Consider the following 18,411-nt stretch of genomic DNA (forward strand, 5'->3'; position numbering starts at 1 on the left):
AAAATGCTCCCAATTAGGGAGCACAACACGATGCTCTGCAAGCAGTTTCTTGTTAGGAGCCACAGATGTGGCCACCCAAATAGACAGCTGCTTGCAGAGAAGCTCTCTCCGAGGCACGTCAGGAGGCATCTATATGAACTGACGGACGAAGTCCAGAGGTTCATTAAGCAGCCTCTGGACCCGTCAGCTTACAGACAGGCCCTGAACGGCATTCACAGGGACGCAGTCTCGAGTTATGTAGACTCAAGACCTGTGAAAGCCGTTCTAGGCACACAAACACCGGACATTGACGCGACGGAGCTCCATCTGTCTCGGGAGACCAGAACAACAATAGCCCAACTTCGCTCTGGCTACTGCAGTAGGCTGAGTAGGTTAAATGCGGACGTGCCGAACGAATGTCCGGCATGCGGAGAGACCCCTCACGACTCGAAACATCTCTTCGCATGCCCGGAAAGCCCCACAACCCGAACGGCGTCGTCCGTATGGGCCGACCCCATAGAGGCTGCACGCTTCTTGGGGCTGCCGTTAGTGGAACTCGACGAGAACGACTGAGATATCAGCCGATCTGGGCGGGGTTGTTGTAGCCGCTACAACAACAACAACAGTACTCGGCGACGGAGTCTCTCTCCCACCACAAATCCAACACCGAATTTGCGCTCCTTTACATGGCAGCTGTAGTACATGTCACAAGGCCACAGACATTGCTTGCCTTGCCCCGTCCAACACATTTTTTGGATGGCGGTGATGTCAGCTTTTATCCTTACGAGGACATCAACCTGCCGGGCAGAGGCACCTTCCCCATTAAGGGTCCGGACATTCCAGGTGCATGCCCTCAAATCTTAGTCCAAGCAGACACCCGCTTGCAGCCGCACCTACTGGTGAACAGACGCTGCAGACTTCAGTGAGCCCTTAAACCGAATAAGTCGTAGTGGCCCCACCGAAGCTTCCTCTCTTTCTCCCGTGACCCAAGGCTCCACTCGGATTGGTTACCGCACCTCGCACATGGGTTGCTCACGTTGCCCAGAGTGCGCGAAAGAGGACGCAAGAGTCGGGATTGAGTATAGCCATGCAACTGTAACTGCATACCCAGCGCAACGACTATACCCCATTGCACTCCAAGATAAACCTATTTGAATATATAATAAGATGGAAAATACTTGTTTTCGAAGAAAATTGCATCGGGAAATAACAAATTAATCAGCTGTTCATAAAACTAGCAACTTCTTGCTGGTTTCGCGTTTTCGTACTTTCTTGCATTAGGAGTTAATATTGGCTTACTCTCCGAAATTTGATAACTGGCATGTTACTGGATATTTTTTGTTGGAGAATACGAAAACAAAACTTCTCTTGAAAATTTTACAGAAATATGACGTCATAGCCCAATAGCGAAGATGGTCACTGGTGACATCGTCACTAATGACGAGTTAGTGACATCGTCGCACTTTCTGTGAATCCTAAATGTCATATAGCTGACAAAGACACTGGTGACGATGTCATGCAGGTGTACTCCTATCAAATACTTATAACAGACAATGTCTTGCAGCGGTCACTTAAAAAAAGTTCATGGCAGGACATTGTCGCTTGAATGTCATCAATAATCACTGCATGACAAAGTCATGTAAACGCCATCAACGACTAAATTACAATTTGTATGAAAAAGTCGTGAACGACTTGCATATAAATGAAGCCCAAAGTCAATAAAGACTTTACAAGACACTTAAGTGACTAATGCAGGACATTCGCTACGGGGAGGAGATTTTGTGTATTGTCTTACATATATACATACTGATAGACAAGGAGAACTTATACATGTTGGTGTTACTGGCGAATTTAGATTTACGCAGCGGCACTTCTTAATAAAATGATGTGTTTGTCTGGGGTGTTCACAGTTCGTTCCAAATTGTGTCTGAAAATGTAGACGTCTACATTTTGAGACATCTTTAGCATCAAACTGTGAGCACCCCTTTCTAGCAGTCGTCGGAAAATCGTCTCAAAACTTTGCTGGTGTTGCCAGACATTTCTTCTTTGCGTGCTTTTTTATATGTCGCCTTTCGATTTTGTTTCTGAAAAATTGTAATTATTTAATTTAATTACCAATTCCTAATATTTGTTATTTCTTCTCCTTGATTGGTTTCTTTTCATCAGAAATTGCGCTCAAATTAAATTCAGATACAGAAAACGTGCCCAATAAATAAAAAAAAATGTGATTAGTATTGCCATAATGCAACCCTGCTGCGAGGTTGCAAAATGTAGACGCGTAAAAAACATACCTTTGAGTGTGACAAAATGTAGACGGCGTCGTTTTCCAATTTTGTATGGGAAACAACAACACCACAGATTTTACGGTTAGAAAACGTCTTAAAATGTAGACGTCAACATTTTGAGACACTATTTGGAACGAACTGTGAACACCCAAATCATTTTGACATTAAGAAGTACCGCGGCGAAAATCTAAATTCGCCATTAGCACCACCTTGTATAAATTCGCCTTAGGTCGGTGTTATGCAGAAATTTTGTTTGGCAAACTGCGTGCAATTGTTGTTGCAGCAAACTCGGAGAGAGCGAGTTTGGCGACTCTCACAGCAAACTAATTTTAGGTGCGTTCGTTTAAAATCTCCAGCAGAAACCAACCAACTGCCAAATTCCGGCGAAATGTCATCTGTTCTCTCACAAGAGAGAAATATCCAAAATAGTACGCGAACAGAAAATTTGCAGAAACTTGCAAGTTAGACGAACAGCTGATATAATTTTTGTTTACATACAAAAGTGTAAAATTTAAAACGTACGAAAAGTCGTCGCAAAGTGTTATACTGACACAGTTTATTGATTAAACAAATAACTACTTATTTCTTACAAGTTTAATTAGTCGCATTTTGTAATTTTTATCTTCCAAACCATCAAATTCAATTTTGTGATTTGCGTAAATGCCAACCAGCTGTTTTTGATCAGCTGTTTCCCTGTTGGCAAATTGCTGTTGGCAAAAATTTTTCCAACAGAAACTAACAGCTTCCCCTCAAAATGAAATGTCACTTTGCTCTCTCAATTTCCCCTACTTTGCAAGTTTTTTGCGTACGCGAACGCAAAAACCTGTAAGTTTTGGTTAAACTTGAACAATTAACAGCTACGCGAACGCACCTTTTGTTTGGTCAAACTGCAGCAGTGTTATCATATACAAAAATTTTAAATTTTGCGCGTTATGTACATCTGAAATTCTCATTTCGTGTTGGCAATAGCCATGAAAACCATAATGAACGTGCAACCCTGTGCCAAACTCGACATAACCACCTCCGAGCAAACTAAGCAGCCGCCATTTAATTTGGCAAACAAAAGTTTGTCTGCATAACACCGACCTTACTGATAGATCTCTCTCAGATCTCCCCACTGGCAAATCTGCGATGACGTCATATTGACGTTACTCTCCAAAATTTCATATCAATCACCGCAATCTTGTATTCTATCGGTCTTGGCAAGTCCTTTATGGGAACCAAATTTGGCGATAACAGCTCAGTTTGTTTACTGGATATACTGAGCATAAAGCATTTGGCGATTCATATTAGTGGAGAAAAACTAAAAAAAAAATCGCCTTGGTATCTTCTTCCGATACGAGTACTTTTATCGATATCTACTCAGTACTCGGTTCAAAAGTATCGATACCAAAATTACTGGGTATGGAAAGAAAAGTATCGAATTTTTACTTGTATTTACACGTATCGTTTCATCGCTACCATCAAGTACAAGAAGGAACATGGCCATTTCGTCAACGATAAGCTCAGATATACTGAGACGATAAGCAAAGGTGAAAATAGGGAGAACATTGTAGGTGGCTGAAGGAACGATAAGAATATAATAACGTGGAAAGGAGTAAAAACCTTTATTTATTATTTAAATTGATATACGACGAATACCGAAATAAGTGCCACAGGAAGATCGGTCAGCAAAGTTTTTCGTAAATTGGGTGGAAAAGCATAACGGCGGTTACTTACATTTTAGCGTTCCTCGCGCTTTTCACGTGAAAAACTCCATTGATATAAGCGCCACCGGGTACGGGCTAAGAAGGCAGTGTTGTGTTTTGAAGCTACTAAAATAAGAGGTTATTTTGCGTAATTGCCTTTGGCCGTTGTTATATTGGATAAAAATATCGACAATTCTGAAATTTAAGACAACGTCATTTCCATAATAGCGTAAAATGTCTAGCTTTCGCAAACGGCACGTTCAAAAACCAATTCCAGGTACGCGCACGAGCCCACAAACTGGTCAAGTAATAACGTCAAGTGGCAATCCATCTCTAGACGTTGTTGTAGGTAAGTTAATAAAAACCACTTCCCAACAGATAAATCGAACTTAGTTGGTACTAAATTTTGAAATATCATTTAGGTGGCGGTTTACCTGTTGGTTCAATCTGTCTAATTGGTAAGTATTATTCATGTAATCAAAGTGCGAAAATTAGTTAACCTTCAAATTTTCTTACACTACTACAGAGGAAGATAAATACGTTACATATTCTAAGGTTTTGGCCAAGTACTTTGTTGCAGAAGGGGTAATTTCGGCCCAATCGATTTTCTTGGGTAGTTTGGATGAGGATCCACAGGAAATTATGTACAAATTGCCGAAACCACTTAATGACGATGAAGTGGAACTGGAGAAATCTGCCGAACAGGAAAAAGAAGAAACTCCTAAAAACGGTCTTCGAATTGCCTGGCGTTATAATGATCTTCCACCTGTGAACTCGGAACAAACTCCTAGCAAGATAGGACACCACTTTAACTTAATGGAATATATGGATAAAAATTTACAAGACTTTGTGGATACAGTGCTTTGGAATGGAAATTCGGATGAAGATGATGATAAATTGGGTGATGGCGAAGAGGTTTTCCTGCGCTCTAAGCCAATTGTTCCTCCAAAGGATAACGCCGGTGAAAACAATGCCAACAACAGAAATGAAAGCAACACTAGTTGCATAGAGGTGGATTTAGGGCAAGAAATGAGAAATGCAGCACCCGATGAATTTCATAGATCTACAAACCCATCAACAAGCATTCAAATTGCAAATAACGCTCAAATCAATCAGCAGACGTCCCCAAGTTCAAATTTAGATAATAAGATTCAAGCGCACTTACGTCTGCAGAATGAACAGAAAATTTTCAACAATCCGAATTATCAGCATCTCCTCAAATCGGTTCAATTATTAGCCAGTGAAGAAAAGTTTGCAACAGGCTCCTTGTTGTATCGTAACCTTTGTAGAATTTGTATAACATCACTGGGATCGCCGCTGTGGTACGACGAAAATTTTTCCCAAAATATTCTTAAGTTTTTAACAATTCTAAGAGCTATAGTTCGTAATTCGTCCTGTGTATGTCTCATCACCATACCTATGAATTTGATCGCGAAGTTCGTAAGTATATATAAAACTTTGCTATGTAAAGTAATCTTTTCTAAAACGTTTCTCTACAGGATGAGACGCTTGTGCCGAAAATACGCAATTTAGTGGACTATGCTATAGAATTAGAATCATTTGCAGGATCAGATCGGGAAACAAATTTAACATTTAAAGAGTACAATGGTCTGTTGCATTTGCATAAAATAACAGCCGTTAATACTCTTACAGCGTATATACCGGAGACTTCTGATTTGGCGTTCAAATTACGGCGAAAGAAGTTCGTCATTGAAAAGCTTCATTTGCCCCCAGGTAAAATTTAACAATATTTAAGTATTTTGACTAGTTTTCAAGTTTTAATTTTACAGAGCTGCAAGAAGATGGTACTGAAAGTAAACATACAACTGGTTGTGGTGCTGGCGTTGCGTCCAGTGCTGCCTCCATGGATTTTTGAGCACCAACGACCAGTGTTCGGCGAAAGCATTTCTTGCAGTTCAACGATATACTTGTGCGCACGACAATGTAAGTGGTTGCTAGCTATTTGTATGGTGCAACATTAGCATTATCTATGTTTTAATGGTTCCACCATAGTCGACAGCGGGAAGGCGTACATTAATATTAAGAGTAACCTGAACATGAATAGCAATAATTGGTTAGCTTCATTCGTAAAATAAAAGTAATGTTTTTATAAAAATTATAATTTCTTCAGCAAATTATGCAAATTTTATTCTTCATAACTAAAGTTAAACTGTTTTCACGGTCAGAAGTACAAACATCACGATTCCAACAGGTACGGCAATTTGAGCAAAATTGGTATCTGTGTGGCGATTTGGATGTCAGGTTTATGCTGAAACACTTTGCACAAAGTTTTGTTGTCCTGAACTCGTTAAGCATTAGAATATTCACACTAACTTATTTAACGAGATAACGACGTTCACAATACCATGCAAAAGCGATAATCGAATAATAGTCGTTTATCTACTACCAGTCGACACTCGCAGTGCAGTGTTAACTTTTTAACCCAAATCACTTGATTATGGTCGATATATTTTAAGGATTCCAATTAAAGTATTCGCAACCATTTGATAATTATAATTAAAGTAATCGGAGGAATCCTAAAAATTTTCTGGCTTACAATTACAGTAATCATAAGTGCCCAGATCTGCATTTTTGGGAAGTTGAGTAATATTCTCCCGTCAAGCTTATTAATTGCATGATAAAATCTCCAAAAGGGTAAATTTTGAATCAACTTCCGTACGTGCCCTAATTATTCCATGCATTGATTTAAAAAAAATAAATTTGTTCGCCAAGTTTACGGAGATCCCGAATAACGACATCCGTGATCGAATGAATGCTATTTTGGAACCGAATGAAAGAAATTTACTGTTGTTTTGAATTTAAATTGACTCTTTATCGAGTGCCGATATCAAAATTCCATGATTCGAGCCCTGGATTTTTATATTAGCTATCGACAACCGGTATGCAATAGTAAGCTTCCGGGATTATTTTGGCCATGGAAACTTCTCAAAAATCTTCTCGAGTTCGGACCCGGTATAAAGTAATACCTTCTATTTGTATGATAAATTGAAGATTTACCCCGGAATATCGAGGGAAAGCTCGACCTAAAACCGAAGCGGTAAAACTCTGATCGCCAAGTACATATTTATTTACTTTATCTTTACATATTTTTTAGTTTTTTTTTTCATTACTCTATTTAACCTTAGCAGCCGCACTAGCTATGGTAAGGGTTCCGCATCACAGCGCAGACACAGGAAAATCAAAAATTACATGAGTACACACATATGTATGTACACATGCATACATAGTCACTTCGACGTATTCGCGCGTTTGTATTGTAGTCGCTTGGAAAGAGCAAAACCTATTGTCAGTTTGCTTATCTGCGCCCACAAAACGAGAATCATTGCGACCAGAGCGAAGGTGTTGTGCTCCAAACTACAGACAAATGAATATATGTGCATGCTCCGATCTAAATCGCTCTTTCAATCAATTGTTGCACGTTGAGTGCTCATCGCCACCAGAAACCCAAAACTCGTAAAATCAGTTTTATTCAGCGTACGCTTCGCAACGGTCTGACTTTTAGATGCGTATACAATTACAACAATTTACACTGGCTAAGCGGCGGCGCAATTTTAATTGAATATAAAAAATTTAGGGACTGATCTACTTCTCTCACCGCCTACGAAACCATTATCCGTTGATATTGCATCAAATTATAATCATCGGATTCTTCTTGCGGTTGCAAATGGGCTCGTCACTCTGATAAATTGATAGACAGAAATAAATTTAATCAATGGCGTTCTTGCACAATCACAAGGTTTTACTCAATTGTTGCAATCTTCTGTTTTTGGTAAGTCTAACTAATGTTAAACTATTTTCACGTACATACATATATAAAAACCTGTAGTTAGTCGTTATAGTAATACACATTTGTAAAAAGAAGCCATAATTTTAAGGCAGATTTTAAAAGGTTTTCGTTATACTTATCGGGTTTACGAAAAGATTGTCATAATTCAAAAAATTAAATTTTTTCAGGATACACGTTTATAGTCTTCAATATTTATTATGCATCATTTACTCAAAAATTTCGTTTCCTGAGTTATTAGTCTTTAGAGCGACATGTGCATACATATTGTGTGTATGTATGTAAATATCGTTGACTAAATATGAATGCATGTATGTACATACATACTAGGGATGTTTCGAATGTCATATTCTTGACATTCACGAATGCGAATGCGAATGTTAGGAATAACATTAAAAATACTATAATCAACTAAGTCATAGTTTAGTGCTTAACCTATACAGTCTTTTAAATCAGTAGCCAAAGTTCAAAAGGGGCATATTATATTAAAAAAAAAAAGTTATTTTGCTGTCTTTTCTCCCATGAGGTGATTTCTAAGATGCCGTCTGCACTTAACAATAGCTCACTTGGAACGGTGGCGGTGGATGTCCATAGGTATACAGTAGATAATTTCAGGAGTTAAAAGCCTTTCTGAAATGCCTTCCACTCTACATTCCATTCTCCTTTCTTTTTTGTATGGAGTGGCACAAATTGAAAGGCTTCTTCTTTCGCTACCCATGGAAGGCCTTCCAAAAGGGCTTTTATAGGACATACTTCAGAAGGACTTTTGGGGGAGTTCTCTTAAAGTTGCTTCTTTAATTTATAAAAATCATACATCTTTGAAGTATTTTTGCTTGCGGTTTATATCAAACATGTGTTATTCTTCGGTGTTGTTGATTTTCAAATAATTTTATGGTTTATAAATTAGTTTTTATTAAAACTAGTTCACTTATTTTTTTTTTTAGTTTTGTGGTGTAACGCTTGTAGTTTCCGGTTTCTATTTGTTCACCGATTCTAAGCGTATCTTGCTCTCCCGCTTGCTAGCAGCTACAAGTGAACAACTCAACGATTTACCTCAGCCCTTATTTTACTATATTGCGATTGGTTTCGCTTTGGCAGGATTGGTGGCTGTACTCTCCGCCATAGCCGGCTTCTGGGCGTCTTGCTTGCACACCTACTGTTGCCTCAGTTTGTATTTCCTCGCCGTAATCGTACTGCTTTTAGCTGAATCGATGGTCTGCCTGGCAATCACATTGTGGCCACACTGTCTTGGAATAACCTTGGACGAGTCAAAAATGGTGAAGGCCCTGCAGGGAAACTATGGTGTTCCTGGTAAGGAGCAATTTACTATTGCCATGGACTTGGCACAAGCGCGATTCGGCTGCTGCGGAATGAGTAGTGACATCAATTATGATACATCTCTCTGGAAATTGCAGCGCTATGGCCAGCGCGAGTGGGTGGTACCGCTCACCTGTTGCATTTTAAAAAATGCGAACGACAAACTGTCCTACTTGGATCCGAAGCCAGTGAATGAGACACAATGTCAAACATTGCAGAAGGTGGATTTCGCCGACTATCGACACATGTCACCATGCCTAAGCTACTTGGACACCTGGTATCGTGAGCAGTATGTGGTGTTTTTGAGCGCTAGTCTCATAGTTGCTATTGTCGAGTTTTGCGTATTGCTAACTATCATTTTTAACTGTACAAAGGTACAAGAGTTACAAAACGTGAGAGGCAAAACCCGTCAAATGTTGGTGGAGAATATTTACGGACCAGTAAATTCGAACTTTGAACGCCATGTGGAAAATGCTTACTCTGAAGATTTCAAGGGTGTGTACATACAACCGCGTGAGCTCCATAAACAGAGACACAACACCACCTTTAAACCGATAGCTAAAGATTACAGTTCTCAGAAACGTTAGCTTAAGGGAAAAACGTGTCTTGCCCTAAAGGTGCAATATGAACTTGTTGACAAAGTGAATTGATCTAGCCTGAAACTATGTGAGGCCGAAAATAAGCTTATAAGAATTTTGTATTTTTGTATTGTAATTATGTACTGTATTTTAAGCTTATAAGGATTTTGTATTTTTGTAACGTAAATAAATATAATACCAAAGTGCAAATATATACATTTGTACATTGTATTTTAAGCTTATAAGAATCTTGTATTTTTGTAACGTAAATAAATATAATACCAAAGTGCAAATATATACATTTGTACATTGTATTTTAAGCTTATAAGAATCTTGTATTTTTGTAACGTAAATAAATATAATACCAAAGTGCAAATATATACATTTGTAAATATATATTCGACTGTGGTTATCTTTATATTTATTGCTTCATACCATAACATAAAACATCAAGTAAATGTAATTCCAAGGTTCAGTCGTCCTCATCAGAACTATCCATAAGGTGACGAATACGCCTTCGCTTCTGAATCTTAGCAACTACTTTGAAATTTCCACGTGCACGCCGTCGTTCTTTTAAAATGCGTTCAGCGCGTTCCAGAGGGCATATAGTTTGGTCTTGTGCATCCTTAGGTTCTTCATCATCTTCTTCACTTACTACGAAGGAATCGCAAACGTACTGAGATGGCTCTGCAGGAGCAGGTTGTGAATAAACCTGATCATTAAATTCACGAAAAGAGGGAATCTTGAAGTTACGCCGTAAATGTTTTGGACTTCTAAATCGTGAAATACATAAAAAAATACTCGTTACTTTCGCGAAAATTATGTAAATATAATTAAATAAGTAATTTTTAAGCAAAAAACAAAACCGACTTCAATTCTCATATACAAGTTGATCGGATTTAAACCATATTAGTATGCCTGCGGTAACACATTTCCTTAAAAAAAATAAAAATAAAATAAAAAAACAATTATTGAAATCGGTTGCCGTGGTCCAGTTATGCGGTACAATACATAAAAAAAAATGTATATATATATATATATATATATATATATATATTCCCACGAATTGATAACCTTTTCCTTTTTTTGAAGTCGGTTAAAAAAAAAACATGCATTAGTGTATGTCAATAGCCTTGTTTAATGAAGAAGTTCTCACCGAATAATTGTTCTTCATGAGAAATTGCAAGACAAATATATATTATTTCAATTTTCTTCTTTCCACGTCAGTTGTGTAACAAAAGTTAACGGGTTAAATCTATGAGTATAAGTGATACTATGTACCTGACCGATTGAAGATAGTACGCATGCATCTGTGTTGTAGTGGGTGCATTTTCGTCGAAAGTCTCCACTTCGTCACTGGATACAATCATAGAATCTTTTACATACTGGTTGCATGGTATTTCATTTAATTCTTCTTCACTCCCATCATCGCTGCTAAATATAGCCTCAGCATCAATGAACTCGTGCAATCGACTTTTTAATTTTGGTCGACGCCGACGCTGTAATTAACAAATATTTCATTTAACTCTTAAATTGAGGAAGCAACAATTCATAAATACCTTTTGAGTTTCAGCCACTTCTTCGCAGTTTGTTTCAGAACCGCCTTCTGCCTTTGAATTTTCGACATTGGAATCAGTAAATGAATTAGGATCGTTGATCTTGTTTGTGCGCTGTAGACAAAAGTTTCAATTTAAACTAAACTAATAAAATATCAACGCCTTTGTAATTACAATTTGGGTTTCCACAAATTCCTCGCACTCAGTTTCGGTTCCTTCTTCGGCCCTCATGTCTAAATCGCTCGAATCACTAGACAAAACTAGCTTCGATGTTTTAGGTGAATTAATGAATGATTTATCTTTGTCGCAAACATTGGCTGTTGAAACCGAATTCATATCGGACAATAATTTAAGCTGATTTTCTGCGAAGGATACGCTTTGTTTTACATGCTCCGGCAATTTTTTACGCTTTCGTACATTTTGTAAGTACAGTTCATATAAATTTGGAGACCTTTCACAATGCTCTAATGGAGTTGGAAACTTCAAATGTGGCGTCACGGGACTTTTCGGATTCAATTCGTTTGAATTCGATTTTTCTTTTGGTGTAGTTGGGATGTCTAAAAGATTTGAATTATCTTCATTTTCTTTTTGACTCGAGCTGAGTGGTGAAGCGGGGCTTGAATTTTTATCATCCTTGAAATCCACCGATACTTTGAGGTACTGATTCTTTGCATAAGACGTACCTTTATCCATATATTCCGGCAAATTGCTACTCAGTCGCCCATTTTGCAGTTTTTCTTCGTCATGCTTTTGAGGTTGGTAGTTGTATATTTCGATTTGAGAAGACAGCTGTACTGAAGCTGCCATAAATCTGGTGGGTAAGTAAGGATTCACAACGTTTATTGTGTTTGATAATTCTTTCGCTTGCTGCGAGGGAATTGATAAATTGGAAGTAATTTCATCTTCTTTAAGAGTGGAACAAATAGGGCTCGCTAACCGACCTGAATCCTTTCTTGAGCTCTCAGATCGAGTTTCTTCAGGGAAAGGTTCTAGGAACTCTTCCATATCCACATCTAAATCGCTAAGGTATGAACTTTTTGCTGGAAAATTTCTTTCGGTGTTGGGCGCATCCACAGTGATAGTTTCAAATTTATTAGAACGACCGATCGAATTCGGTTCCAGATTTTCAGAAATTTTTTTAGAGGGAAAGTCTTGCTTTTCATGTATTTTATCAGATGTTGCAGGTGTGGTATTAGTTACGGCTTCTGTTTCTGATACAAATATTACATCAAAGTCATCTTTGGCAACTTTATTTGATTCATTGAAAGTATTATTCAAAGAATTTTTTTTCCCAAATTTTCTAATTTGTCGTTGAAATGCCTTTACAAGGGGGCCCTGCACTGGAGTTGATTTTTTAGCCGATGGGGCATTCATCGCGAAATCATCCCAATGTAAAATAGAATCTGTGGCCTCGCTGTTATTTGTCACATTGCTAATTCGAACATCTTCGTCAACTGTCTCATATATCATTGATTCTACGGCGTTCTTCGTTGGGTAAAACCGAATTGGCGAATGATAATTTTCTTCCGGTTCGGGATATGACTCTTTGTAAAAGTCTGTTTTTTTTAATTCTTTTTGAATATAATCGAAATTATCACATAACTCTCCCTGTTCTTCTAAACCCTCAAATATCGCATCGCAAGCATCTTTATATTCACTTTGCCTTACGTCAAGGAAGGGTTTATAAATGCGGTTTCTAACCATGTATTCAATATCAGCATCGTCAATGAATATTTCTACGGCTAGTCGGGTACCACCTAGAAGTTTTTCAATTATACTGTACAAATGTCTTACATCTTTTTCCTCCGCGGACATTTCATCCGGTTCCAAAGGCAATGATTCTAGTAACTTAATTTTTTCCAAAACATCACTGACGATAGATGGTTTTTGCCGTAAAATGAACCGTTTTCCATCATCAGATACTTTCGTTGATTTTATTTGATCCACAGGGTCGGTCAGAAGCTCCTTCGAGCGTATTAAAGGAGAAGTTTTTTGCAGTAGCTTTCGAAGATGGCGAAAACGTTGCGATTCTAATATTGGTTTTCGTTGAGACTGTTTAAGATTAGGTGGCACTTGGTCAAGCGAATATAACTGGGTATTCGTAGCTATTGGAGATTCGAAAGCTTTGAAATAGTCATCTATTTTGTTTAAGCATTTTTCGATATCTTGTGTCTCTAAACCATGTTGAGACGGATCTGGGAATATTGCATTCGAATTTGAAATTGGTTTCTTTTTGAAAAAAGTGCGAAGATCTTGACTCGCTTTAGAATCTTTTTCTTTGCTTTTTTTATTTATTTTCTTGTTCTTGCTGCACGTATCATTTTTATCAAGAGAATCATTTCTCTTTATAAAAACGTGAATTACTTTTGGATCCAAATCAGTAGGCACTAGGCGAGGTGAGTGTTTGTACAACGACTTCGTAACTACCGATGAGTGAAGAATTTTTGCATTTGTCTGCTCTTTCTGTTCTAAGACATCCTTTAGAATTTGCTGTTCCCGTCCCTCGGTTACTAATAATAAAACATTTCCTTGTTTTTGTCGTCCAGTTCGCCCAATGCGTTGAATAAAACGTTGGGGATTCGTAGTATTAATGTCAAAACATACAATCAGTTCGACTTCACCAACATCAATGCCTTCTTCTCCGATAGATGTCGCCACAAGAATGTTATTTTTTCCGCTGCGAAAATCTTGCATTATTTGTATCTGCTCCTTTTGTGTAAGCGGCCGCAGAGAACCAGTGGCGCCGCCTTGGCCTGACAAATTCGAGGTGAAATATATAACTTCAGATTGGTAATATAACTAAAGTTAAGCTGTTTTCACAGTCAGATGGTGATATAAACTCCCGCTTACCTACAAAATAACGCGGTTTTAACAATGGAACGTGTTGTAGTAACAAACGATATATCAGCATAACAGATTCCCGATATTCGCAGAAAACTATGGCACGTGAATCTGGATGAGCCTATAAAATGGAAATTCATACACATAGGTTTTTCGAAGGGAATATAGGGCAACATTTGAACTTGAACCTACTTGAAAGTGAGCGAGCAAATATGTTCGGGCCTCTTCAAATTTAGGATGCCCGAAGTCCAAGTTATCAGGCATTGGGGCGATTTTTCCATTGGTCATAGGGTGCGTTGAGAATTCGAAAGGATTTGGCCCCAACTGATTGCGCAATTTATCTAACAAATAACGTATTTTCGGTTCCATATTTACAACAAATTTACTGCGGCCCTCCTCATCTTCGTCAAAATGATGCACAAATACACGCATCCCATGCCTTTCTAACAACTCTAGGGCGTGATACATACTGATACAAAAGGAAAAATTTGTTGAAATAGCCCTTTGCTGTGGGTGCTGTCTATTTCGGCTTTGATCAAGAAATCGCTTCTGCTCGAATAGTAGAAAATTGCGCGAAATTTTCGCCAATGACCCACTTAACACTTTGGCATCAATAAGCCGTCGTAGGTATGGGTCTATTATCTCCAAAACTTCTTCTCGCAATGCTTTTAACTCTTCGCCAAGCTGAACAACAATGGTTTTCATATGCCGTTTATGAACATAAGGCAGCACATCGACAGATGTGTCGCACCGGACTTCAATGTGAGAAATGAACAGATTGCACACTACTTCAGCAATATCCTCCATAGTTCGCCCCGGGGTTGCAGAAAGAGCTAGAACTCGCAAATAATTATTACGCTGATGTATAGCTTGGACTACTTCGGTATATGCATATCGTCCCTTGGCGCGATGCGCTTCATCCACTACAATTAGTTTTACTTGATCAAAAGGAAAATATAAATCCGCATTACTCGTGTTGGCTTCATCCCGACAACATATATCTGACAGTACTACTTGAGGAGTTGCAAAGAAAACGCGTTTTTTCTCCCACAGTTCTTTGCGGCGGTTGCGTGGTAATCTACCAGTCAACTCCACGGTATCTTCATCGGGAAACGGCATTATACGTTGACAAGCATCGATTTGCTGGGCCACCAAAGGACGTGTGGGAGCCAAAAATATTAACTTACTAGTGGGGTACCATCGGTATATATTGTACATCACAACCGCTGCTATGAAAGTTTTCCCAAGACCTGTGGGCAATACAACAAGCGTGTTGTTGAATAGAGAGGCTTTCACTATACTTAACTGGTAGGCACGTTGTGGCAAGTTGCTTGGGTATAACCATGTATCGCCAACATTATTGTCGAAGCCTGCATGCTGTTTACCGCTGCGCAGCTCAGATTTGTTTTGAGAAGGCAATGGTACATCCAAGATACTCTGGAGAACGTCATTGTCCATTGCACACCAATAATCTGATGGAACGGAGTCATCGCTTCTGTTGTCCATAATCGCGAAATTTTCGTTTGTTCTCTTGCGACGTTTCTAATAAAGCTTTATTTATAGGTTTTGGTGACGTGCCCTCGTTCCTCCGTTAAACTTTCGTAACATAAAATACATCTTCAATCAAGCAATATCTTGCAAAACACAAAGCACATTAATATGCCTTGGCAAAACATTTGTAATTTGTGTAATTTTACGATTCAATCGATAAAAGCAAAATACTAGATGCTTTTCTTTTAGTACGAAGTATTTATTACTCGATACCTTTTTGTTCGGTATCGAGTATGTATCAAAAAAAGGATTGGTATCGAAATACTCTTTTCTACTACTTTTATCATTGCAACGGGAACTCCACAAATGACGCTCGTTTTTCAAGTTTTCGCGAAAAGTGCTGTCGTGTAGTAGAGAAAGTAGAAATCGCTTCTCTGGAAAGCATTTAGAAAGTTGTTCTTCCTTCGCATTGAGCCCCAAAAGCTATTTTTTCATAAATATTTTGTGAATAATATACTTATACGAAGTCATATATATAATTATAAATAATTTTGTTCCTCAGCAAAGTACCAAAAAAACAATTAAATTTAAACTTTATGGATAAGTGTCAGATTTTTATTTGTATTTTCAAATTAATTTTAGGTACTTTTTCATAAAAATTATAGTTCATTCTATAACAAAAACCTTGTAAATCCAAGTTTCAAACTTTGTACAAAAATTAAAAGAAAATCTAACTTTCATCAAAATTAAAATTTATTCAGAATAAAAAGTGTGGAATTTTGATGAAAACGTACTAGCGAAAAAGAGAAGGCACGACATTTACCTGAGCTGTTCAACACAAACACCACAACACAACACAATAGAGTACACCACAACCACAACCGACCCACACGCCGCCGCCAACAACTACTACTACAGACCCAGGTAATCCGTAACGTGACATCAGTCGAACCTGCCTTCTTGACGTTTGCGAGCAATTTAATTTTAAAATTTTACGCACAAATTCTCATTTTCAATCTCAAACAACAACAACTTTGAACAATTCAGATAAAAGGAAGGTACCAAGCGGAATTTCATTATATGAATTCTGAATATTATTGGCATCTTATTCGAGGTAAATATGTATGTATAATATATAGTTTGGAAAGTGTAAAGAATGGTACCATATTCCGAATCATTTTCCCGAATTTAAGAAAAATTATCAAAACGGTAAAAAACATTTGCGGAAAGAAAAATTTTTGTAGAACTCTCTTATTTATAGGAGGGAACCGAAAATCCAATCGTGGGCCTTTGGCATATCATGAATACGAACTGAGTTCTAGAGGATGTTCGGTGCAATGTTATCGAAGCAGAACCATTACCGAAATTTATAAATTTTTTGTCGCAGCGCGTAAATGACTTATAGAAAGCGGAGAAGACTCTGCATGATATTACTATAAAACATTTCTTCTAAATTTTTAGTTTTTAAAATAATATTTTCTTAATTTATTACAACCAAAGTTATGTAAATATGTATTACTAATTTTCCTCCCAAACTAACAAAAAAATATAAAAATCCCTAAAAATACGAAAATTCATGTTTTTATGATAGGCTAGATTTCAATGTCCTCAACTGTATATTGAAAACACAAATGTCATTTGACTTATGGCATGTGAATTTGTGGTTGCCACATCCAACAAATTGTACTTATTGATCAATATTATTGAAGATTTGACGAAGATTTAACTTAAATCTACTGCCTTTCGAGATTTAATTTTATATGATAAATCTCAAAAGATTTAACGTCAAATCTCGTCAGAGGGCTAAATCTTCATTAAATCTCACAATGGAGACATAGTATTATGTGATCTTGCGTCGTTCGTTCATGATATGCTGCAACAGTTCGATAACAATAAGTGATGCCACATCAATATTTAAGCTTTAACTCCATAACTTACTGGGCCTCTGCACATTGGACTGCTTAGTCCGCCTAAAACCGGTTTTGTGTGGATAATTTTAGTCCGCGAAAATCGCGGATTGACGGTGGACTGACACGCAAACATAGTCAACATGTTTCGTACTTCTGTATTTTTGTATTTTTGTTTGCATGAGCCAAATGCACTAACATAATCAAGCGTAGTTCAGGTATACCAAACTGAAACCTGTTTTCGGCCAACTGCACAGTCCAGTGTGCGCTCGAGTGGTGGACTGCTCAGTCCGACTGAGCAGGCTAGTGTGCGTAGGCCCACTTATCACGTGTTTCGACACAATTAGATGATAGTGCACAAAAAATTGGATTGAAGGGAAAAATCACCAAAGGCGATTTCCAAAATGTTTACGCGCAAATATCCAAAGAAAATCGATAAATTGGCTCTAAATCGGCCAATCTGTAGCTCGTTTCTGTAACTTTTCTCTACCGATTATTTCTCTACTAGTAGAGAATATACGTCATTCTCTACTACTCATTAGCAGTAGAGAACAGGGCGGCGAATTCATATCTCAATTCGCCTTAGTAGAGAATTGTTACAGAAACGAGCTACTGGACACTCTGCTGCTGATTAGCAATTGTGAAGGCGAATTTATACAAGGTGGTGTTACTGGCGAATTTATATTTTCGCCGCCGTACTGCTTGATGTCAAAGTAATATGTTTGTTGTAACCACGGCGAATTCATATTACAATAAACACACCATTTCGACATTAACAAGGCGAATTTATACAAGTTGGTGTTGATGGCGAATTTAGATTTTCGCCGAGTTACGTCTTAATGTCGAAATGATGTGTTTGTTGTAAAATGAATTCGCCTTGTTTACAACAAACACATCATTTTGACATTCAGTAGTACCGCGGCGAAAACTCAATTCGTTATCAACACTACCTTGTATAAATAAA

General features: G+C 37.9%; 3 protein-coding genes across 6 annotated transcripts; 2 read left to right on the top strand and 1 right to left on the bottom strand.

Annotated features, from left to right (window-relative positions):
• Window positions 1-3,697: 3,697 nt before the first annotated feature.
• Window positions 3,698-7,183, top strand: Elp4 (Elongator complex protein 4). 2 transcript variants are annotated; one of them, XR_001847572.1, is made up of 6 exons: window positions 3,698-4,301; window positions 4,375-4,410; window positions 4,479-5,392; window positions 5,452-5,686; window positions 5,743-5,896; window positions 7,099-7,183. XR_001847572.1 is itself a non-coding variant. In XM_017616436.1 (5 exons), exons 1-5 carry the CDS (start codon window positions 4,187-4,189, stop codon window positions 5,826-5,828), a joined length of 1,386 nt encoding a protein of 461 aa, XP_017471925.1. In that variant the 5' UTR covers window positions 3,698-4,186; the 3' UTR covers window positions 5,829-6,074. The 2 variants fall into 2 exon arrangements, 1 of the variants encoding a protein (XP_017471925.1); XM_017616436.1 differs by lacking the exon at window positions 7,099-7,183 and having other exon boundaries at window positions 5,743-6,074.
• A 268-nt stretch (window positions 7,184-7,451) lies between these two features.
• On the top strand, window positions 7,452-9,962 carry Tsp68C (Tetraspanin 68C). Its single transcript, XM_017616531.1, has 2 exons — window positions 7,452-7,742; window positions 8,702-9,962. Exons 1-2 carry the CDS (start codon window positions 7,686-7,688, stop codon window positions 9,659-9,661), a joined length of 1,017 nt encoding a protein of 338 aa, XP_017472020.1. The 5' UTR covers window positions 7,452-7,685; the 3' UTR covers window positions 9,662-9,962.
• Window positions 9,902-16,020, bottom strand: Fancm (FA complementation group M). Of its 3 annotated transcripts, XM_017616380.1 has the most exons (7): window positions 15,356-15,441; window positions 14,242-15,299; window positions 14,059-14,170; window positions 11,383-13,988; window positions 11,212-11,322; window positions 10,934-11,151; window positions 9,902-10,425 (listed from the first exon to the last, which is right to left on the bottom strand). In XM_017616380.1, exons 1-7 carry the CDS (start codon window positions 15,423-15,425, stop codon window positions 10,125-10,127), a joined length of 4,476 nt encoding a protein of 1,491 aa, XP_017471869.1. In that variant the 5' UTR covers window positions 15,426-15,441; the 3' UTR covers window positions 9,902-10,124. The 3 variants fall into 3 exon arrangements, with proteins under 3 accessions (XP_017471869.1, XP_017471853.1, XP_017471861.1); XM_017616364.1 differs by having other exon boundaries at window positions 14,242-16,020; XM_017616372.1 differs by having other exon boundaries at window positions 11,383-13,961; window positions 14,242-16,019.
• Between the last annotated feature and the right edge of the window lie 2,391 nt (window positions 16,021-18,411).

Source organism: Rhagoletis zephyria, unplaced genomic scaffold, assembly GCF_001687245.7.
Source record: "Rhagoletis zephyria isolate East Lansing unplaced genomic scaffold, Rhagoletis_zephyria_1.1 Rzeph_scaffold_00025, whole genome shotgun sequence".
Lineage (NCBI taxonomy): Eukaryota > Metazoa > Arthropoda > Insecta > Diptera > Tephritidae > Rhagoletis > Rhagoletis zephyria.

Excerpts from the sequence above, each read along its gene's own strand:
- Elp4 (XM_017616436.1), top strand. The coding sequence starts at position 4,187 with ATGTCTAGCTTTCGCAAACGGCACGTTCAAAAACCAATTCCAGGTACG. Across the intron at positions 4,302-4,374 it reads ATCTCTAGACGTTGTTGTAG|GTGGCGGTTTACCTGTTGGT; the intron begins GTAAGTTAATAA and ends AATATCATTTAG. Across the intron at positions 5,687-5,742 it reads AAAGCTTCATTTGCCCCCAG|AGCTGCAAGAAGATGGTACT; the intron begins GTAAAATTTAAC and ends TTAATTTTACAG.
- Tsp68C (XM_017616531.1), top strand. The coding sequence starts at position 7,686 with ATGGCGTTCTTGCACAATCACAAGGTTTTACTCAATTGTTGCAATCTT. Across the intron at positions 7,743-8,701 it reads GTTGCAATCTTCTGTTTTTG|TTTTGTGGTGTAACGCTTGT; the intron begins GTAAGTCTAACT and ends TTTTTTTTTTAG.
- Fancm (XM_017616364.1), bottom strand. The coding sequence starts at position 15,555 with ATGGACAACAGAAGCGATGACTCCGTTCCATCAGATTATTGGTGTGCA. Across the intron at positions 11,323-11,382 it reads AATTTGTGGAAACCCAAATT|CGCACAAACAAGATCAACGA; the intron begins GTAATTACAAAG and ends TTTTGTCTACAG. Across the intron at positions 10,426-10,933 it reads TACTATCTTCAATCGGTCAG|AAGTCCAAAACATTTACGGC; the intron begins GTACATAGTATC and ends TTCACGATTTAG.